Here is a 23,764-nt window from a genome sequence, read left to right on the forward strand (position 1 = left end):
CACCTAATCATATGACATATTTACTCATTTTATCAGAGAAGATGAATAATAAGAATTCCCATTACAAGTTCAAGTAGTGACGTCAAACTTCTGTAATTCCCCTCAAGTAAGCCTAAACTTGTAGTTGTTTAAAATTGTCTGTTCTTTCCTTTCGTTTCAGGATGAACAGCTGACTAAGACACATTTTTAATACCGATCAATCAACTGATCACACAAAGCCCGATATATCTCTTATTCCTCTGTGCCATAGAGCTCCATTATTGTTCAAAAACGATTAAAAACACATCAGTGAGTCACACTGTTGCACTGGGTGACATGTTCTTTCATTACCAGGAACACACACACTGTTGTTTATTTTCACTCAATCCCACACACACTGTCCTGGAGCCAGAAAGACTCACTACAGTACCAAATGTGGATTAATCCACCCTTGAAAATAGTCCCCAACACTCTCTCCTCCTGTTTAAGTAATGTTCACTCAGGAAAATGAGGCTTCAAATGTCACCTGTGAACCATCAATTTTCAATGATAAAGAACTGAGAAAAGCAGAGAATCACATTGCAGAAGCTGGAACCAGAGAGTGTTTGACATCTTCAGTTGATCAAATGACGGAAATGATTAATTGATTAGCCAATTATACTCAGCTAATTCATTTTCTGTTTATCGTTATATCTAGTTTGGTTTTTTTCCTTCGTGCAACAAACACATTCACGGATCAGCAAAAGTGCCAGAGGACAAACTCAAAGACACACACACACACACACACACACACACACACACACACACACACACACACACACACACACACACACACACACACACACACACACACACACACACACACACACACACACACACACACACACACACACACACACACACACACACACACACACACACACACACACACACACACACACACACGACTGGGTGTAATGTTTAGGTTGATAGTCTGACATTTCATGGTCATTATCTGTCATTACACACAGCAGGGGAGAACACACTCTATGTCTCTCTCTCTCTCTCTCACACACGTATATATATATACACCTGACAGGGGATAGTGGGTGGTTTTGACCCATAATTTGAGTAGATATAAGAGGGAAATGACACAGTGGTGGGAGGCAGAAAAGGGAACAACAGTGATGTATATCTGATAGAACTAGGAGGGGAAAAAATCGCAGCTGTTGTGTGTTGGCCTTTTCAGAAAAGAGCTGTGATTATGGGCAGTTATGGCAGGAAAAACCCGGGAGACACCTACAATAAAAGCAACACGGGGGGGGGGGGCAAAAGAAACAACACAAAGGTTATCTTGGTGGAGAGAAGCAGGAGAGAGAAAAAAGGACGAACCAAACAAGAGGAAGGGATGGGAGCTAAATGGAGCTTCACTCTGAGCTAAATGGCTTCTATGTCAAACTGTAAAAGTCAAACTGTAGCAGCAGCTGAACTAAACGCTGCTCAAACACTAAATAATTCATAGCGTTTGTTTTCTGTGCTGGGAGGCCCAGGTGGGCGGGGTTTACTCCGTCAAGACAGATCAGATCATCAGAGTCTGACAAGTGAACCTCTGAGGGGTCAACCCAGACAACATGTTCCATATAAAAGTACTGTAGTGTGAACAATAATCTGAATATTTGTTATAACTGTGGCTGAAATAATTACAGATATAATACTATATAAGACAGGTACTATGTGGAATAATTTGATGGATCACTAGGTGTGGTAGCAAACACTTCAGGATGTCGGGTCAGGACAGGAGTGTGGGGAAAAAATGTGTTAATGTATAGATTTCGACTGTTTATCTAGTTAGTCGTTTGTGGTTCTACAACAACAGAGAACAACAATACAGATTGATTAATAATTAGACTAGCCATTATTACACACATATAACAGCTAACATAAGAACTGAAAACTATTAATACTAGTATAAACGATAAGATTAGCAAACACTGAAGAAATGAAACATTAATCCAGGGTGATGTAATTGGTCATCACAGTGCTTGATCAAGAGCTTCGTGAATGGTTGAGAAGAGGCTAGAACCACTGGGTGTAGAGCTTCCTGGCTGAGGCTGTCAAATCGGCGGAGTCTACCTCTGACTCGTATCAGGTCAGATGACTCATCGTCCTCAAGAGCAAGAGTAAGCAATCTGCTGCTGGCGGCTGGGATGGTCTTTCCTGCTTTGATTAATGCAAACTCTTCAGGAAAGCTCTCCATATGAGCATGTCTCAGGAGGGTCAACTTTGCTTTATGGAAGTCTTCGGCGCCTGGATGAGCAGTGCTGTCAACCGCCCTGTGCAGCGCCTGCATGGTGGCTTCCAGGAGCTCCTGATATGTGCTGTACTGTTGGATGTCAGGTATTGCCAGACTGGTTGAATCTGTTCGCCACCGAACACTGTCTTCTATACTATACTTCATACTGGCATGAGTCTGACTGGAGCCAGTAAAGTACTGTGGTCTGTCCAGTACACCACCTCCTGGATGTCAAGAGTGAGCTCTCTCTTCAAGACCGAAGTCAACTGTGCTCCAGTCAGGGCTCCGCACAGTTCCAGCCGGGGGATTGATAGATGCAGAGTTATCTGTGACAGCTGGGGAAGCTCACTTTCCCACAACCGCCAGACTTGAAGCAGGTCTTCAGGTATGTGGGGTACCCACTCTTTTCTTGTCCCAGAGATGTTGTACAATGACTTTGGTTCAGGTAGTGTATGGGATAATAAACCCAAGAGGGTCATACTGTTGGGCAAGCAGTTGATAGATGTTGCATATGGTAGGTTCTGGACTTCCACTCTGTTGGTGTTCATATCGCGGCGTATCAGACTTACCATGCCATACAAGCCCAAGCGTGTGCTCATGGGGGTCAGCTGTCTCCTGGGTGAACCAGAGTAGGTTGCTCTCTGACTGAGACTCTCTTGGTAGGTGGTCAATGACTGTGGGAGCGTTGATGGCCCAATGGCCCATTGCCACAGTTCAAATCCACCCTCCATAAGGAGGGATTACGGTCTGTCAACCAACTTCTTAGCTAGAGCTTCGATGGGCAGGCCCTGCAGACAGTTTCCAACATAGAAACACTGTTCTATTGACAGATGTGCATCCTCTTCTGGCCCTGTGTGCTTCCTGACATGAGACTGTAATGCAAAAGTGGCACAATATGGGCTACACGTCATCCCAAAAGGAAGCACCTGCCACTCACAGACTGTGGGTTCCTCATCTATCTTCATCTCTCGCCACAGGAAACAGAGGAAAGGTTTGTCTTCTTCCAGCAGGCAAACCTGGTGGAACATCCCTTTAACATCACTGCTAAGGGCGATAGGATGTTCCCTGAATCGGAGGAGGACCCCAAACAGGCTAGCACCCAGTGTTGGCCCAGGTAAGAGATGGTCATTTAGGCTCTGACCCGTCTCTCTGTCTCACTCACTCCGCAGGTGCAGGCACGCAACGAGCACAATGCGTTCACATGTACCGGGTAGCGTCAGACATGAGAGACTCAAGCGAAAGTGGACAGGAGTACAGCCTTTTTTACAGATACTAGATCCAATGAGATCAAATGCTTTGGAACAGCTATTAATTGCACCTATACTCGTCAACTAACCCACATGAACTTTCATTTAAATAGTCAGTATGGCTATCACATTAGCAAACAGCTAACAGCCTACCTCCACAAACAGGCACAGAGCAACATTATTATCCCACTGCAGTGTTGTTAGCAAGCTAGGCTACCTAGCTTCCACTCAGAAAGTGGATGCTGGTTAGTCTAGCTTGCTAACGTTAGCACTGTTTCCTAATAGACATTACTTATCGTTCATGTTATTTTAACACCTGTTGAGTCATTGGCAGCTCATGGACACTCTGTTGTGTCTGTCCTGCAACCGTTAACTGTCTCTCTTTTATGCGTCCAATAGTGGTGATGGCAAAAGACCAGATTGTCAAAATTTGTGGTAACAGGGTATCCTGTAACCTTAGTACTCTATACACCCTATCACCCCATGACTGAGATCACAACCATTGGTACATTAAGGAGACCTGGATATCGGTCTCTAAGATGATTCATTTCTATTAATTCCACCATATTTCTGAAAATGTGTAGGTCTGTAGAGATAATGCATACAAGATTCCTTTTCCAGACAAACCAGTTAAGAGTGTGTGCATCTGAAACTTCCTCTGGCTGAAATGACCAACTTTCAATTGGCTCCAATATCCACACAAATGACAAAATATTAACTGAATCTTACGGCTCTTCTAGACTTTCCAAATGTTACTGGATCGAATGAATCCAATCCTGATAATAAATCATTTAGCAGGATTTGTGGCTTTCATAAAAATGTATCCACCATTTAACAGCTTTTCCTTTTCCAATTATTGTGTAGGCCTATGTGAAAAATGCTATTTGGGCCATGTGATGTATCTCAAAAGGTATAATTACATGGTTGACAGCCCAGTGCTGGTCCTGGTAGGTGGGTCACAACACACAGGAACCTATAGGGAGTTCTGGGACTATGTAACCATGATAACATCGCCCTGATCCAGCCGTATAGAATAGAAGTGGTATTACAAAATAACCATTTTTAAAGGCTGCCACTTAAAATAGTTGGAACAGAATCTGTCTGAAGTTCACATTAGAATACCATATAATTATAATAATAAAACCAATTTTTATTGTTCAAAACAGAGTTTCAAAAGATACTTAATATTAGGCAGGAAAAACAGAGGAATTAACAACATGTTAATTCTGCAACAGTGACTATTTACATTTGGGTGGATTGTTTCTTTAAGCTAGTAAAGTTGCTCTCTGGGAGGTCCAGCTCAGAGAAAAGAAGCACTGCACTTCTGTTTTTTTCTCCCATTTTGACATTTAAGATAGTTCATCCTTCCCTGGGAGACACCAGTGGTCTGCTGTCAACAAACACACACACACACAAAATGGCTGATTGTTGACCTTTGGTTCATCTCCAGCAGAGTTTTAATTGGCCTGTTACTTCAGCCAGCAATCTGACCGAGATGACCAGTGTGTGTGTGTGTGTGTGTGTGTGTGTGTGTGTGTGTGTGTGTGTGTGTGTGTGTGTGTGTGTGTGTGTGTGTGTGTGTGTGTGTGTGTGTGTGTGTGTGTGCATAAAAGGTATTGTGGTTGTTTTTGATGAATGAGACAAAGAGCCAAAGAAAGACAGAACATAAGAACATAAGGAAGTAGAGGAGACATCTGAACTTCACAGTAATCAGATCTGAATCAATCAGACTCATCACTGGAAGTCACTTTCCTAGAGATCGAGATGACATCTTCACATTACTTGTTTGATGTTTGTCAATTTTGCTTGATAAATGACAGTTGACTCTTAGATTAACTGACTAACTGTTTCAGCACTAATGAGCATAGACAAAAGCTATAGTCATTTACCAAACAAAGATTCCCTTCACTGTGCATTGTGTCTGTTTGTATGTACCTTGTCAGCGTTGTCTGCAGCCAGCAGGTTGGTGGCAAGAGTCTGCAGTTTGTGCTGGGCCATGTTCTTCAGCGCTGCCAGGCTGCGGCGAGTCATCGCCTGCTTCAGGTTGACCGCAGAGTGGCTGAGAGCGTCCACGGTGGCTGGAGCCAGCTCGTCACAGGCGTTCAGGATCTCTATTGCTGTTATACCCATCACACAGCGGTCCAAGGCTCCTGAAGACACAAAGCAGTAAACAAACTGTCTCACACCTCAGGTTGATTACTGACAGGAACAAACACTTTGGTTCTGAGCAAGATTTTTAAAAAGCTGTGGTCTAGATGATTATTTCCTGTGGATATTGATGACCTGCAGAGAATGAACCATTATGATTCAAGTAACATCCTGACATTTTCTGAATGTCTTACGGGAATGGTTTCCAGTTAGACATGCTGGAATGATTTCCAGTTAGACATTAAAAACATCAAAGTCTATAAGGCAGTTTCAGACATAATGCACTGATCATAGCCCTGCTCCACAGAGCATTGACCCTTTTTGTATTTGAATGACTCAATGACCTTTCCTTTAAGAGCCACACTCAGGAGAACTTTATATTGTTAGTTCCTTTACTGCTTTACCAAATCTAATGCCTGAGTAGATGTTCAAAACTGTAGAGTAAAATACCCTTTATGACCAATAGTATGAGGGCATCTGTTTATGTATATTCGTGTACTCTTGGTCTGGGGCTTTTTTTCCTGGTTTCCTGCACAGGAGTGTTTTCTTATGTAATGCTGCTCCCTCTGGATTTCTGACCAATACCACCAGCTCCTGCAATGTGTGTGTCCACTCTCCCCACCTGTAAATATTTGGACCATTTAAGCCCATTAGTACTAGTGCAATAAGTACACCTATTTTAAGGTAAAATTACATTGTATTTACGTACTTTACTTATTGTTTTAGAACATTTGCTGTTAGCTGAGGGTGTTTTATTTAGTTCAAATGTCAGACATGCCTTGCTTTGATTTCATATTGTAATAAGCAGCAGTTTTTTGACCACCCGCTCTCACCAGCAGTTAACTTAAAACCGCCTGCTCCTAATGTGAGATTTGGTTGGGTCCCACAGGATCCTAATGCAGTCCTGTAGTTTGGGCCTCTTATTTCCAATCAATGGAAATCTTAAGAAAAGTTAACAGATTTTCAAATATGTCATAAACCAGCAGTCAGGTGTCCATATGAACAGTAAAGTGGTTTTCCTCTCTGTAATCATTCCTCCTGTTCATACTGACTATTCAAAGATCTCTTTCTAATGTGCTTTCAATGGAAGTGATGGAGGACTAAATCCACAGTGTGTCCACACAGTCATTTAAAAGTAGATGTGAGGATTCGTCAGTCTGAGTTAGTCATATCAAGTGATATCTGACACATTTACAGTCTATTTAGCATCAAATTCCCTCTTAGTGTTTCCCTGTTGAGCTGTGGTGGAAGTATAGTAACAAAAAGAGGAACTTTAAAAGACTAACATTAAAACATATCTACTTGATTTGACTCATTTGGACGGCTGAAGCTTCATATTAACTTTAGATCAACTTTTAAATACATTTTTACACAGAAGGAGGACTGTGGATTTTGTCCTCCATCACTTACATTGTACGTGCATTATGAAGGGATCTTCTAATGGTTAGTATGAACAGGGCGAATGATTACAGCAAGAAAAACATGAGTCAATGTTCATTTGGGCTCCTGACTGTTGCTTTGCATTCTGTTGCCTTTAATGCTACAGCATATAATTACATTTTAAACAATATTGTAGAAAAGCATAGCATACACAAACTCGTCTTACTTCAGCCTTCCCTGTGTCTGTGCATTCTTTCCCTTTTTATTCATTTCTATCACATATTTTCTCTGTTTCTATCAATCTCCCTTTTTGTCCTTGCACTATCTCATATATAATATATATATCAATCTTTCTCTCACACCACCTCCATCTTTATCTCATCTCATTGCCATATCATCATCTATTGTCTCTTGAATATGATTCAGGTCACAGATGGAGTTATTTTCTCCATCTCTGGCTGCAACAATTCTCTGCCTTTACAGAAAGAGAGGTTAAGAGAGACATCATTAGCTGCAGACAGAGCTGACATCAGTATTGGCTTTGAGTATTGAGTGAGAGGAGAAAGTGGCACCATTATACCTGTGTCTGTGTGTGTGTGTGTGTGTGTGTGTGTGTGTGTGTGTGTGTGTGTGTGTGTGTGTGTGTGTGTGTGTGTGTGTGTGTGTGTGTGTGTGTGTGTGTGTGTGTGTGTGTGTGTGTGTGTGTGTGTGTGTGTGTGTGAGAGAGAGAGAGAGAGATGAGGGGTCTGTGAGCCATGGCCCTATTACATGTCCAACGCCTCAGTACACACACACCTTCCTTAATTTCACACTTAGCTACCCTGCAATCTCCCAGCACTACTGTACAGCTCTTTCAGGTCCCCAACACACATACACACACACACACACCTACCTGGTCTTTTCCAATGGCCAGTCATCATTCAAGCTAATGTTACGTCTATACTGTGCCACATCCATGTTTACTGCAGATTGCGTTGTCATGGTAACAATTGAAGGGATGCCAGCAGGCGTAAGAGTAAAAAATGTTTCTGAAGAGTGACAGAGGTGTGAGATTTACACTACATTGTCAGAGTGAGATGAAAAGATTGATATCAGTCTCTCATCTGAGTGTTAAGTACAGAGCTGGAGTTAGGATGTTGTTAGCTTAGCTTGGCATACAAACTGGAAGCAGAGGGAAACTGCTAGCCCGACTCTGGATCAACTAATTTGCAATTCATAATTTGTTGAATTGTATTCAAATGAAATTCATCATATGACAAAAATATAAAGGCCCAAAAAGATACAAAAATACTTGGAATAATAACTGGTGTCTGTTGTGGTTTTTCCATAAAAAAGTAACCAACTTAGAAATTCTTAATATTACATGTCCTTCTTCTAAAAAAGTCAAAGCTCCAGAAACACTTGTAGTATAACTTTATTAATAGACCAACACATTATTTTATATTCCAAATAGGCATAGTTTATTTAGCCACTACTGTATTAACTTGAGTAACACCCCTTCGGTTGCATTTGTCTATATATATGGTGTTACCCATGTCATTTATTGAATACTCTAATAAACAAAACAATACGCACACCATAGGAGCTCCCATGCAGGTAAAATGTAATAAAGCATGACGTTTCGAGCCATACTGGCTCATCTTCAGATACTAACAAAGTGAGGAGGCTCAGAGACGCCCCCTTTCAAAAGTCCCATGGCCCAGTCATGTGACCTAACACACCTGTGATACATTTGTCTCAATTTGACGAATAATTCATCAATAGAAAAAAGAAAAGAAAAACCTTTCTAGAGACAGTTATAGCAAACATGTATAAAAATATAAATATGTACACATATAAATAAACATCGAAGTAGAATTTTATGTTCCTTAAAAAAACAGGACTCGAGCTGTAAAGGATATCATATTACATAAAAATACTATCAGAGGCGCCTCTTAAACATATCATCTTATTTATTGGATACTCCTCTTGCCTCCCTGCCTGTCTGGGATAATGACCATATACCCAACCCATCTTGGTAGATACTCCATTGTCAGCTTTCTCAATTCGGCTTGCTGTAAGCCAAAACGCATTGGTCTATTAATAAAGTTGTTCTTTACTACTACTACAAGTGTTGCTGGAAAAAGTTGAGTATCAGGTCTGCAGCTGCACTAATGTATCATAAATGTTTTAAAATCACACCAGTGGTTCAGCATTTGCCCAACATCTCTTCCTGATCAACCTATTCTCACCTGTATCCATCTGCCACACGTAGACAGACCCGTCGGAGCATCCGACCACCAAGTAGTCATCTGCTGGACGCCACTTGATGACCTGGATCGGGAAGAGGTGTCGCGACGCCAGCATGATGCATTTCCTCTCCCTGAGGCTGAGCAGGCCGACTGAGTGGTCGCTGGCCACTGAGCAGACGCAGTGCTGCACTCGAGTCTGCGGAGGAAACACAGCAGCAGTTAATGATAACGAGGTCAATGACATGTCAGTATAAGATGGGTTCAATAGTATTTTATCATGTCTGGATCTATGATTTAATCTGCTTACAGAATCTGAGTCTAGCTGAAGCCTCTATCTCTAATTTTTATTTAAAACCTAGAAACTCAAACTGAGGATTCATTGATTTGAAGTGATACAAAACTTCTGATGTATTAATTAAAGTGTGTGTGTGTGTGTGTGTGTGTGTGTGTGTGTGTGTGTGTGTGTGTGTGTGTGTGTGTGTGTGTGTGTGTGTGTGTGTGTGTGTGTGTGTGTGTGTGTGTGTGTGTGTGTGTGTGAGATAGGTCAGCCACCAACACGAAAGCATTAACCTCATTTCCATGGCGATGACACAGTTATCACTATTTTATCTTAATGTCATTTAAACAAAACAAATTCTTCTCAATGTTCTCATGTTCAACTGTGTATGTGTGTGTGTGTGTGTGTGTGTGTGTGTGTGTGTGATGAACATCTAACCACAACAACACAATGTCATTAGTTACTTCCATAGTTACGACAATGGCATCATCCCTGTAACATTCAACATCTAATGTCAGCAACAAAACACACTAACGCCTCTTCAGTATATTCATCACACAGAGAAAAACAAACAAAAACACGAAGGAAAAAAGAGCGGTGTGACGTCCCTTGCTTGTGTCTAGCAGACTGTCCAATATGAAAGAAAGAAAAACATAGATCTCTATGTCAAAGGTCTTACGCTGCAGTTTTCTGGTGGGACGATGAGTTGGGTGATCTCTCCTCCGTGGACGCAGAAGATGTGCTTCATCTCTCCGGTGAAAATGTCCCAGACGATGACGGAGAAGTCCACTCCTCCGGACACCAGCGAGCGCTGGTCGTAGCGGGGGGAGATCTGATACGGATACAGGACGCACGTCACTTTGTTCCGATGACCTCGCAGGGTACGATGGGGCGGCCAGCCTGCGGGGACAGAAAGAACACAATGCTCGGAATGGAAACAGATGATGGGAGGAATACAGCTGCAACAAACAATAAAACTAAATGATACAGAAGCTCCTCTTTAATCACTTATGATTATACACATTTGATTTGTAGTAATTAATCAGAGCAGTGAGCCACAATGTTTGGAGAAAATTTGGATTTTACCAAATAGTCTCATTAGGTTTAATGCAGATGCTTTCTTATCAATATATGATTTCATTTCTAATAATACTCAACATTACTCATCTATTTTGAGTCACACACCTTTACTGGAATCATTAGAAATACTATTCATATATTATTCATGGCCTTCCCGGTTTGGTTCAGTTCAATCCTTTGCTTCACTATGTTTGGGCTGATACTAAAAGCTGTCAAGCAACTAGACCGAGACTTCCTGAAAAGGTGGGTCTTAGTCTGGTTCCAAACAGACCCTGGGGTGCTTCATTTGTGGTGTGAAAGCAAAGCAGACCAACCACGGGACTGTGTTGTAGAAGTAATTATAGCATGATTGCAATAGATAAACTATTCCATCTGTGAACAATGGACTGTCGAGAGTGCCATCTGTAAGCTGCACTAGCTTCTGACCCTCTGTCCATCCCTTCCTCACCTCTCCTGAGCATGTGCTCCCCCTGCAGCAGCTGGACGATGGCTGTCTGAGTGGCAGGAACCAGGATGATGCTGCCGTCTTCTCTCCCGCAAACCAGTCGACCCTGAGAGGGGATGTAGACGCTGGCCGTCACCTGAGGGAATAAAAAAAACACACATGCTGACTCAGGAAGATGACAAAACTATAACACCACTAAGAATATCTTAATCACACAGACAATTTAAAGTCTGTCTGAGGGTAATTCTACTCAAGTGAGGGGAAGTAACAATAAGGAAATGAGATGTGATTTCGTGTTTCACTTGTTGCCAGCCTTTTTACATTTACGAATCTGTGAAATCGTAAGTAATGATTCAATTCCTCAAACATCTGTAATGAAAACTTTACGTTGTCTGGATTCAAACCTTGATGGGTTCTTCTTTTCCAGGCAGGACACTGAGCTGGTCGATGATGCCTGAAGACACGGGGGTCAGCTTATCAAACGCCTCCTGGAGACTGATGGTGGATGACACCTGCAACTCTGCCGCAAGAGAAAGATACGGTCATCAGAGAGAGGTAAGTTATGAGGGGCATCAGGATAAAGTGAAACATATTTGATTAGATGAACCTGTTTCCTAAATGCTGAACGAAGATGATTCTGTTACTTTGGTCAGCCTGTGACTTTTAATATCCTCTTAAATAAATACCTTTATGAAGGGGAGAAAAAAAGGCTTTATTTCCCACAGCAAATATCATAAATTTAATGAGTGACTATTGTTTGGGTCTTCTTCTAAAAACTAAATGGACCATAATGTGTGAAATATCATGATCTGGGTGGCAAATCACCTCAACTTATCAGATTTCGTGGAAGAATGGGTTTACAGAAATAAAAAATATTAAAAGACACAGATATTCTGAATATAGAATCATTACATATTGCATATGGGGAAACTCTAAAAATGTTTGTTGTTGTTGTTGTTTTGTTTTTATAAAGGTCAACAATGTTCTTTTCTTTGGTCTGATTAATTCCTTATGATTAAAAAAAATGTAAATTCCTTTATCAATTAGTTTTTATGAAAGCAAAAGACATGAACACTGGAGGCTGGGGCAAAAAGGATAATTTTTCTTTTTCTTGACAATTCTTACAACATTTAGAGTTTTTATTATCTAATTCGTGAGCCTGTAAAAAGCAAAAATGATCAATATAGACTGTATCTGTGATCAGCTGCATTGCATCTTTTGGCCACTAGATGTCAGTCAGCCTACGTGTTTCACCATTGCTGTCTCAGGAAATTTAACCTGCTAATACTTCATATATGCACTGAACACACTCACAAAAAATCTGAAAAGACAGATATTAAGTTATTAATGAGCCCTGCAGTGTTCAAAAGATTTAGGGATCATCTAAAAAGTATGCTATGTATATGGACCAAATCAAGAAGAGGAATCAATATGATTTGTAACCTATGCAGGACAGGAAAGATTTGTATGAACTGATATTGATAAACAGAATATATCATTACCTGTATCTCGCTTATTTTATTTTATTTTATTTATGCAAATAGTACATGTGTCAAGTCAAGTGTCGACAAGTGTTTTTGTAGTTCAACAAGGACATCTCTTCTCTAGAGAAATGGTCACTTCACGTCACTCTCACAGTCATTACCTGAAGCGGTCGACAGCGGCTGCAGAGGTGAAGTGTCTGGGATGCTCCACAGGGACATTCTGCCTGCTGAGTCTCCCTGGATCAGCAGCTTGTGGAAGGGCTCCCGTCGCCCAAAGAAGAACCGGGTCACGGGAGGACAGATGAGGAGCTGGTGGACGGTGTGGGAAATAAGAAACACATTAACATCTGCAAACCCGAAGCCCCGAATTCCCCTAATTAAGCCTGGAAAAGTTGCGTTTTGGGGAATTTCTGAACAGATCACTCATTCTCCTTAAGTACTAGAGCATTTCCCTCCTAAGAGACTCACTGGAGTATTTTTCCCCATTGTATCAAGCAACTAGATATTTTAAATTATTAATTTTGTTTTTCTTGCCATATTAGTTTTAAGTTTAAAGGCCATGTGAAGCTGAAATGTTTGGTTCTGCTCTCTTTATACAAACTGCAACAACACACAGCAAACTGAAGGAAATCAGAACCCCACATTTCTGATTGGCCTGGACTTCTGACTCCTCTATAGGCTGAGACATCTGTAAAAAATCATTTGATAGCATATACTGACTGATTCTAACATGGCATTTGGTTTTACTGGGACTTCATTATGGGCTAACCAGTGAAGTTCAGGTGTGTTTTACACTTGCTACCACTTTCCATTAATCTATGAGTTTCCTTTTGCTCAGTTCTGAAGCACTGTGAAGTGTAACGTCTGTCCACTGAAGGAAATCATGGACAAAATCAAGAGCCATAGACATGGACAGTTGTGTCAAATCTATCACTCTGGATATATGAAAACCTGACAGGTTTAACTATGAGGCAGGAAACTCGCCAGGATTCCACCATGACGGTAGAACCAAGTAAAAGATGAGGTCAGTTTTGTCAAGACTAAATCACAATTCAAATCAGATTTTCGTCTGGTTAACAGTTGACAATGATTTCACACATCACTTTGACTGTTTTATAAGCTAGCAAGGCTCAGAAAGTAGGTGCTAGTGTTGGTTTCAGCTGTATCTTAGTTCAAATTTCCAAGAACAATCAAGAGTCTGATGTGTCATAAATCTTTGATATTCTTTTTGACAAAAGTGACCTCTTCTGGAAAAATATCTACCGTTGGAATTATAACATCATTTCCATTTTCTTAACATTTTAAACATCTACATGACTAGTCCAGAAGTTACTGAGGGATAATGGTGGAGATGGGAGCAGGGCAGCATAACCTTTTTTCCATAAAAAGGGACAATCCACCGCAAAACAGAACTAACATGTCTTTCCGAAACTATCATTTTTGCTCAACGGTTACTAGAGTTTCCAACACTGTTATAATAAGTAGGGCCTGACCAATACTGGATTTTTGGGGCCAATGTTAATACCAATAGTAGTGAGTAAAAAATGGTGGCTGACGGATATATCAGCCGATACAGAATTTAAAAGCAAATTTTTTAACAATGATCCCTAAAACGTGGTTATCAAACACTTGTGACAAAGACTTAATGTTAATGTAATGGACGCAGGATATTTGACAGTTAACAACAAACTGTATTGTATACAATGACATCAGTGCACTTTCTTCAAAACTTCTACAAGTAGAAAACAAAACAGCCTTTTTGTAAACTATTGTGAGGACTGTTACTCACTTAAAGAGCAGTTCAATTTGGAACTCAATTTGGCCACAGCTCAAGTGATACTTAAGGTCTTGGTATGTTTCAAATGACTCGGTCACTACTATTTGATGCTCTATTGATATATCGCTGTGGGATAATTTATGAAGCTTACAGATTGGGATAACAAAACAAACAGTCTCTCTTTGAAAGCATTCATGGCGTTGCACCCCAAGTACACATGAAAAACATTGGAAGTAGTCAGTCAAGTTGCCTGCTTTTTAATTAGGCATTTAAAAAACGTCAAGGTTTGTGAAATACAACAGTGAAAATTCAAAGATGAACCTCATTTTAACGCCTTACAGGGTTCTTAAAAGTTCAGCATATTAGAAGCCCAAAGTTACAAATTGTTCAGTTCCTGCAGTAAAAAAAAATCACTTATTGTCTTTTCACCAAAAGTGACTACTGGGGTGGAACATCATACTGTATGATGACAACTTCAACACTGAAAGCCAAATAATAAAAACCTAGCAGTTTTGCTTCGGGGTGGATTGTCCTCTTAAATTTCTTGCCAATCAGGACATACAACCAGTTTGCAGTTGGACCTTAGCAGGGACAGTGAGTTAGATTGCAGTGGAGAGAAACATGCTGTGGCAGTGACTGATAGTCTGTCTGTTTGCTTGTAGTCAACACCCTGATCTTTATTCTGACAGCTCTATGGCATCTCACCTGTTCAGGTAAGAGATACTGTGGCTACGGTTATAAGCGCCAGAACAAATGTCCTGGTTTGAAAATTTGGCCTGTTGGTCACCTTTGCCGAAATGTGATGAGAATTATACAGATTGCTTTAATAATCCTATAACATTAGCATATACACAGAACAGAGTTTACCTACCAAAGGTAAACCTCCTATCTGAACAGACAGCAAAGGTTTAACTAAGACTTTTACAAAGGCATCACTATGAATAAGGCCATTTCCAGGAGCTGTTGGCAGGTGGAAGGTAGTGTTATCCATCACAGTAGTAGTGATGGACAGGATGAAAGGTAGTGAACCTGTGAGCGTGTAAGAAGGATGGGCTGCCGTCACCACGGCAACCAAAAGGTTTATAGAAATGTAGAAGCAGAGCATGGCTAAGGATGTCCGGCATGTACAACAATCAGTTAGTTCAGTTCATTTGAATGCTGTGAACCGTCGTTATGCAAAGTGCCACCAAATGTTGATTTTTAAAAACACACCGTCACTCAAACACACAAACACACACACACACACACACACACACACACACACACACACACACACACACAAACCTAACCACATCTTGCTATAAGGTGTGCGAAAACAAATCCAACATTAGTGAGAGTTGTGAGCAGACAATATTAGAGAGACACACAGAAACACCATTTCCTCTCGTCCTATCTGTATCTGATACTATATTCAACACAAACATCTAAATATGTAAGGTGAAAGTTGCATCCCTGATACAGTTTTTGACTGTTCTTTTGATCAGATTCTTGCTGTGGCAGGTGATAAATAAGCAAAAAGATAAATAACCAAACTGAATCCAAATGTCAAAGTATCCCTATCACTCCTTGATGGTTTGTCATCATCATCATCATCTCAGGGACTCAGTAGGTCACTGTTTCTGGTTAAAAAGCAGCTTGGGGGACTTTGCATGCATCTTCATCAGTATGAAGACAGATGAGGAGGGTGATGGTGCTTTTGGAGGAGGAGATTTGTTTTAGTGGGAAAGTGAGCATGAAATCAGGTGAACCAGAGTGAGTTCAGTCTGTCAGGCAGGCAGGAAGGAAACCAAAGAGAGGAGCAAACAAAACAGGCCGTTCACGTTTGATGTCATCAACTCAGCGGCTCACACCTCTATTCCAACAATATGTCAAATACTCACTGATTTTCAAACACGTGTACACCTGTGATGACCTCTCCTGCATGAGGTATACCTGCTTTTACATTTCTTTCCTTTAGTAGACTTACTGGCATTACCAGTTTCTAAAAAATATGGTGTTCGTCAAGGGTCCATTCTTGGCCCAATGTTGTTTCTTAGTTAGGAAATATTATATAATTCATTACGGTGTGCTTAAAAAACAACTTCACTCCCTTCTCTATTAGCGCAGTGAATATGAGCCACTGAGTCGATATCAGTGTTTTTACTGCTGTTCTCACAGTTTGCTCCTCTCATCTCCAACCATCAATTTCTGGCTGAGCTGCAAAGATACAATTCAAATTTAAGAGAAGTTGACCACGATCCTTTTTTAAACAGAAACCTTATCAACTTCACTGAAAAGGAAGACGAACTTTCAGATTCACATTTTCCATTATAATATCTGTGTTTATATGCTGGGCTTAAATGTACAAATATGTCATCATTGTATGATACATTTCAATACTGGACATCCAGCCTATAATATAGTATTAATTACATTTGTGGTTAGTTAATGGGTTAAAACATTGAACCACCAGTGTGGTCCTTTAAAAATAATTTAATAATTAGTTCTTATTTCACGGTGCAGAAAATCTAACTTTAACCATTTTGACTTGATTTTAAGATATACGCAATTGGAATTAATTTATCATTGATTTTTACAGATTATATTTTAACTAAAAGCTACTGAAATGGAAAACTGGTGCAATCGTTCCCATTTTAGCTTTTGCAGCTCAGCCAAGAAGGTTCTTCTTGCCTTTAGTTTTTTCTATATGCATCTTTTTGGGGGCTTACTGGCGCCTCTATAGGCCGGTGGCGGTAATGCAACTCTGGGGTGTAGAGCTCCAAGGCGCACCCGCTGGCAGGGAGGCACATCACCTCCACAGCCACTTCCTCCTCCTCACCTCCTTCTCCTTTCTTCTGAGAGGAAGGAGGAGGTCAAAGGAGGGAGGGGGCATGGCAGCATCAGAGGACAGAACGATACAACAGACATAACAAAAAAGGCACAGATGACAAATTAATACATACAAGACACTAAATTATAAATATACACATATAACAACAGCAACATACTGCAGGTCCTGATTGAAATCATAAATACACAGAACACGCAAAACACAGCAGGTCAGGTTCACACACATGGATTAATCCTGACCCTTCACCATCTGATACAAGACTTAAAAGCACTCATTTGGTTATTCTTAAAAGTAAACAATGTTTGTAGATTTCACTATTATTATTATTAAAATGTTCACATTGGTGGTCCACGCCTAAATTTTAGTGACGCTTTTTGAAGAGTGTGATCGATAGATGTCCCGAGACAATCCTAAAGATCAGAATCAGGCCAAATCCAGACATATTTTAAAGGATAAGTATCATCTAAAAACCCTGATCAAAATATAATCCTATCTTTACTGCACTGTTGCAGCTCTGCTCTCCTCTACAGTGCGAGCATTTCACTCTATTTGCAAGTGAAAATGAGCTTGTGTAAATGTGATCAAGTAGCTTGTGTCTACAGCTGCGTTATTTCCATGCGTGGGATTTATATTTAATCAACATTTAGATACGTATTGGATCAGACTCAGTATTTGCAGATATCCATTATTTTAAAAAAAAACTGATCTGGATCGAGGCAAAAAAAACCTTGATGAGGACCTCTATAGTGTGATCAAAAACACACTGAATTGTCACTGAAGGATATTTGTTCTTCAAATGATTGTAGCGTTAGTGACCGTTGTTTCCAGGATCTCATTCTATCTACCTCTGTGAAGCTGTTCTGCTGATCTATGTTGACTCATTTTATCAAACACATCAACGTGAACCTCTCTGCTGTGGACCGACAGCATCTCCAACATGTGAGCTACTGTCTTTCCCTCTGAGATATAATATGTCCCCAGGTCTAATCCATGTGCCTGAAGTGATCCCTGACGATCCGAAATCAAACCAAAAAACAATCAATACAAACAAAACACAGTACCACATTACACACAGCTACGTGTACGGATGTAGCCGTTGCATATTTTAAGCATTTACAGTTCACTGCAGTTGACAGTATCATTTTAGCTGGCATTATGTTAGTGTGGATTAGTTAAGCCAGGTTTAAACGACTTCAGTTTGGTACGTTCTATGGATCAGATAACTACAGTCTACTTTTTTGTAGGGAAGGAACATAAATCCTGAAGTGCAAGTTCCACACAGAAAGTTCTGGAAGTGCAACATTTAAGACCCCTAATTTTACCATTTTATACACAGACATACAATTACAAAAAAAGGGATAAAAATAGCCTACTTCTTTAGAGAGATCTTTATGTATATTACAACTGTACAATAAACCTACTGCAAGAAGTTTGCTTAAAACTAGCTGCTTGTTTAGATATATTATGTCCTGTAGATATTGGAATGTATCAGAAGATTTTTCCTTATATATTTGTAAGAAAATGTCTCCATATGTTTTACCAGAGTAAGGTATCATTGTGTCTCTTCAACACTTTTTTTAATAGTATTTCAATGTGCTTTCATTTTGCCATGTGTTGCTTTTATGTCCTGTCTTGATGCATTTATGTTTTATGTAAAGCACCTTGAATTGCCTTGTTGTTGAAATCTGATATACAAATACATTTGCGTTGCCTCTGGAAACAGGTACCTCCAACAGTTACATCATAAGCACCAGCACATGTCTATTATTGTAGGGAGGATTGGACTGATACAAATTGAGGTGAAGGGAGTAAGTAAAAAGATTAATATACTTTCCAAGTTTGTGACATAATCTGATTTGAACTTGTCATCACCACTGCCTGGAAAGAGAGGGTTTTTGAAAAAGAGCTACAATACTGGAAATGCTAAAGTATATTGATCCTGATGAGGAAGTTAACTATCAGTAGTGTTGTGATTGTACTGTAAATTGTGGTGGGTAGTCATGTCCAACAGTTTCCCAGCTGCACCCAGCACCCTGAATGTGTCAGGTACAAAAATAATATTTTGCTAAATATTGCAGTGTGGTACGAAACCGTCTTTAGTTCCTTTTTCCAAAAACAAGAACAATCAGTCATGTGGCATTGTTTCAAAGTCAGCTAATATAACAGTTTTAGTTGCCATCTTCCCGTCTCTAGGTTGTGTTTAAAGTGTCACACCCCCGGCTCTCAGAATGTGTGTTTGTGATCATGTGGAGGACTGACCTGTTTGTCTGAGCGCTCAGCGATGCTGTAGACCAGAGGAGGGATGGAGCCTTCTTTAGTTTTCCCGACATCGCTACGGAAATGTTCACTAGCAGGTAGACAGCTGGGGAACACACACACACACACACACATACACACACGTCAAATCTTCCATTATCTGTACACAGAACGACCCATGACTGCAGCATCGTGGCAAGTCGGTGCTCTTCTTCAGTGGTGTTTGTACTGTCAAATGATAATGAGAGGCAGAGGAGCAGCAGGTTTACCTTGCGGGCAGCTTATAGATGTAGCTGCAGCCGTCTTCGGTCCAGATGATGACTTTGTCTGCGGCAATGAACTCTCCTCCGGTCCACGCCTGGTCGTTATCGCTGGGCACCGAGCACAGCAACGAGTAGTCACCTGCATCAAACACCTGATAGACACACACACACACACAGAGGAAAAGAGACGGGTTCATGCAAGAGACACAGTTTCAGGTCCATGCAGTACTCTTCTTCAGTACTTAGTATGCAGTATTATCAGTACTGGTCACTCTTACCCTCCAGTATTTGGAGCAGACGACCAGCAGGCTGCTCTGAGTGAAAGTACAGAAGGAAATACTCTGACAGCCCTGACAGTAGATGGGTTTGGACTCTTCTTCAAACACTGGGTCAAGATCCTGAACACACACACAAACACAAATAGAATTAGAGCCTGAAATAAAAAAATAAGGATACAAATATGATATGAAATATGATATATGAGCTTAGTTTAGTCTTCAGCAATACTGTAATGTGTTCTAACTGTAAGCTTGCTTTTACACAAAATATACACAAGTCTGACCCAAAATAGTTTTTTTAACATGCAATAATTTCTTGGGCCACTTGGGGGCAGTGGAAACAAGTTTGAAAACAAACCTGATATATCATCACCTTTTAAGTTGATATGTTGAATTTACTAGCAAACAGTTGCTTACTTTTTATATCCAGCAGTTACAAAACAGCATTATCATTCATTTGGAGTTGTGTTTCTGTCCACCTGCTGAAAGCAGGACAAATATTCACTCTCTTTTTTAGCTCTGTTTTTGCTCTCTACCAACTCCTGAAGGAAATATCTGTGTGTGTGTTCGCCATTTGGTGTTATAAAAATATTGATTAGAGCCACTATGAGTAAACAATCATCTGAAAGGCGGGGTACCTGCATCCTGCTGACCTCAGCTGTGATGATCCAGACTTTCAAAATCCCAGTCACTGACACCGCCACCACCGTGTCCTCTAAAGACAGAGAGAGAGAGAGAGAGAGAGAGAGAGAGAGAGAGAGAGAGAGAGAGCCGGCAAGTCAAAGTCTGTGTCTCATCATTGATCATACAAACATTTGCCCATGGTGCGAACTACGCAGTGGCTTTCAGGGGACCTCACTTTTTTATCAGGGGGATTTGGAGTAAATTTGCAAGTGATCTTGTTTCCTTTTTGATGTAACGAGTGATTTAGTGATATCAGCCAAAAGAAGCATATTGTCAATATTTCAGAGACACCCAAAATGTCTCAAATCATGTTTTCAGTATAGCTCCTCCTGGCCCCCCTGTAGTTCACATCCTGCATTTACCTGGATTACATGGATTATGGTTTTATTTCAAAGTACAGCTAGAACCCCATTCATATAGGATTAAAATAACCGAAGTGTGAGGTCAGTGTTATATACATTTTTTCCCTACACTTCTTTAATTGTATTTTTCTTGCAGGAAATCTATTTGAAAGTCATCATCAGCGAGCTAATCCAATCATTTTATTTAATATGATTCATAATATTAGAATCATTAAATATTTTCCAGTAACTTAATTACTGTAAACTCTCATATAGTGACCTATATTTACCTTAAAAGGCCATTTTTCACTTGACACATTTCGACTTGTCATAGCAGGAAAAGCACAGCAGTGACTGATCACATTAACAATGACTCTGTTCTATTCCAGTGTGTGATGGCAGTGAGCAAGCAAGTCAGCTAGCATTCTTTTTAGCTTTTAGCTTAAAATGCAGAAAAAATGTCATTTATATTATATTCGTACCATTTGTTTAAAGATGATTATTAGCATTGCTTTCTAGTAACTGTCCGTCTTTAGGGAGGATTATTGGAGGAGGTGGTGTGGTTATTAAGTGGATAGCCAGGCAGGTGGAGAGTGGAGCCACATCGTTTTTTGACCTCTCTTCTTAAATAATGATTCTTACTATTTGTATCAGTAATACATTTGGAAAAGAACAATTGTTCTGTATCTTCTTTGTTGTTGTTTCAAACTAAACCGTTAAAATGTATCAAGTGGTCATGTGGATTTTTCTAAATGAGATGTCAGAAGTTAAAAACATGTCAAAACATATTATTTGGAACAGTCTTTCCTCATTTTTATTGGTGAATACAAACTCAAACCTTTCTCTACTTTTACATGTTGTAAATTCATTCTAAAATGTAATCTCTTTGTAGAGGGGACTTCAATTTCAGGAACAGCTGACAAACTGTAGTGAAATGGAGCTGTAATTGTTACTGGATTAACAGAATCAAAGTCTCTACCAATGTAGGTAATATAACAATCACCAAGTCTCCTGAAGAGAAACAGATTCCATCTAAATGAAGCTAAAAAGCTGATAGAAATTCAGCCATTCATTTCAAAGTTTTCTCTACTGAATTTAGGCGTAGGAAAATTACATTCCAAAACCAACAGTGACATTCTGGAGTTTTGTGGTTAAATCTTATCTGTGAGTGAGTCATACTGAATCAGTCTCTTCCTCTTCCACCCTGTCATCTCTCACCTTGTGTCCGGTGGGATCGGATAATGCTCATGGAGCTGATCCAGTCAGGAGAGATCTTGGACACTAGCGAGTACAGGACCTCGAGGCTGGTGGCGTCCACCACCAGGATTTCTGGGTAATGGCCGTTACAAAGCAGACGTCCCTCCCTCTCGGTGCCTATGGTGAACTGATAGAACTGGAGAAACACAGAGGAGGAGCAGAAGAGATGGAAACAGCGGGAGAAAGTCAATGCTAATTTTACTCCTATTTCATTGATTTATTGGATTTCCATTGACAAGAAAAATTAAACTGTCAAAGTAGAAACAATAGGAATATTAATGATGTGATAATATATTATAGCACAACTCTCTCAATGTTTTTATCTGGATTGTATTAGTTTGTCCTCATTTGAGATTCTGACAGTATTTAAACACCAGCTTTTATTTGAGTATATGTTATGTGTGTGTGTGTGTGTGTGTGTGTGTGTGTGTGTGTGTGTGTGTGTGTGTGTGTGTGTGTGTGTGTGTGTGTGTGTGTGTGTGTGTGTGTGTGTGTGTGTGTGTGTGTGTGTGTGTGTGTGTTACCTGTATGCCAGTGTGGGCACAGGCCAGCTTGGTGAACTCAATACAGCGGCCATCATTCACATCCCATAAACACATCTCTCTGAAAAGATTTTTTAAAATGAAGTTATTAGATGTATTAGATGTGGGTAATTGTCTGTAGTTAGAATGTAGTCGGTTTCTATTTAGAACCACAATACAAAATCAAGGCAGAAGAAACAATGAGGAATACTTCATCCTGTACATCAGCTCATAAATAAATATGGAAGATTGTTAATGAGTTTTGGAAAACATGCTGAGGCTAAAATCTGAGTTTTAATCTGTGTAAATGAGTCACAGTGTGATGCCTTTTCACAGCAAGTAAACTGTACTCACCCGCTCTCTGATGCACTGACAATGTACTGTTTGTCACTGCACGCACTGGCTTTAGACAGACAGGTGATGGAGGCTGTGTGACCAAACAACATGGCCCTGGGACAAATCTTTGAGAGGAGAGGAGAAGGGAGAAAGGACAGTTGAGGGGAGGAGAGGAATAAGAAACAAAAGGAATATTGAACAGAATAAATAATACTATCACAGGTGAGTTACAAACACACACAACCACAAATGTCACCCTCCTCCTCCTCCTCCCCTTCCTCATCAGTACCTCCAGCTCTGGCGTCATGTCCCAGAGACAGATCTGTCCGTCGTGGCAGCCCGTGATGATGGTGCTGAAGTCGTCCATCACCAGCAGGCTGCTGATGCAGTGGGTGGGAGCCATGCGGCCCCATAGCACTATGGGTAGAACCAGGCTGTTCCCCGACATTATGGTGATGTGTCTGAAAGGAGAGAGGGAGAGATGAATTAACTGTTTGTCCCATATCTATTATTTTGTTTGGAAACACTGATGTAGTATTTTAAGGACAGTCATTCTACCACGGCACTCTTCACTGCATCACTAGATTTTATGATGTCATCCAATTTTCTGATTGCGGTGATGTACTGATTTTTTTCAGACATGGTCTTAGTTACATAACTTCATTACAGAGCAGATGC

At 40.4% G+C, this 23,764-nt stretch overlaps 1 protein-coding gene across 2 annotated transcripts in view; it reads right to left on the reverse strand.

The window, feature by feature from the left end:
* Nucleotides 1–23,764, reverse strand: part of LOC133994917 (WD repeat-containing protein 7) — a 107,501-nt gene that overhangs the window by 81,651 nt on the left and 2,086 nt on the right. Inside the window, exons 2-15 of one of the 2 annotated variants that reach the window (XM_062434155.1) lie at nt 23,376–23,547; nt 23,105–23,211; nt 22,754–22,832; nt 22,191–22,365; nt 20,601–20,662; nt 19,948–20,067; nt 19,676–19,821; nt 19,410–19,512; nt 12,705–12,852; nt 11,464–11,579; nt 11,063–11,195; nt 10,214–10,434; nt 9,258–9,453; nt 5,434–5,648 (exon numbers count right to left, since the gene is read on the reverse strand). In XM_062434155.1, coding sequence (XP_062290139.1) covers nt 5,434–5,648; nt 9,258–9,453; nt 10,214–10,434; nt 11,063–11,195; nt 11,464–11,579; nt 12,705–12,852; nt 19,410–19,512; nt 19,676–19,821; nt 19,948–20,067; nt 20,601–20,662; nt 22,191–22,365; nt 22,754–22,832; nt 23,105–23,211; nt 23,376–23,534 — 1,980 coding nt within the window. In that variant the 5' untranslated portion in view covers nt 23,535–23,547. Of the gene's footprint in view, nt 1–5,433; nt 5,649–9,257; nt 9,454–10,213; nt 10,435–11,062; nt 11,196–11,463; nt 11,580–12,704; nt 12,853–19,409; nt 19,513–19,675; nt 19,822–19,947; nt 20,068–20,585; nt 20,663–22,190; nt 22,366–22,753; nt 22,833–23,104; nt 23,212–23,375; nt 23,548–23,764 lie in introns of both variants that reach the window. The other variant, XM_062434154.1, reaches the window with a different exon arrangement.

This window comes from Scomber scombrus, chromosome 15, assembly GCF_963691925.1.
Source record: "Scomber scombrus chromosome 15, fScoSco1.1, whole genome shotgun sequence".
Lineage (NCBI taxonomy): Eukaryota > Metazoa > Chordata > Actinopteri > Scombriformes > Scombridae > Scomber > Scomber scombrus.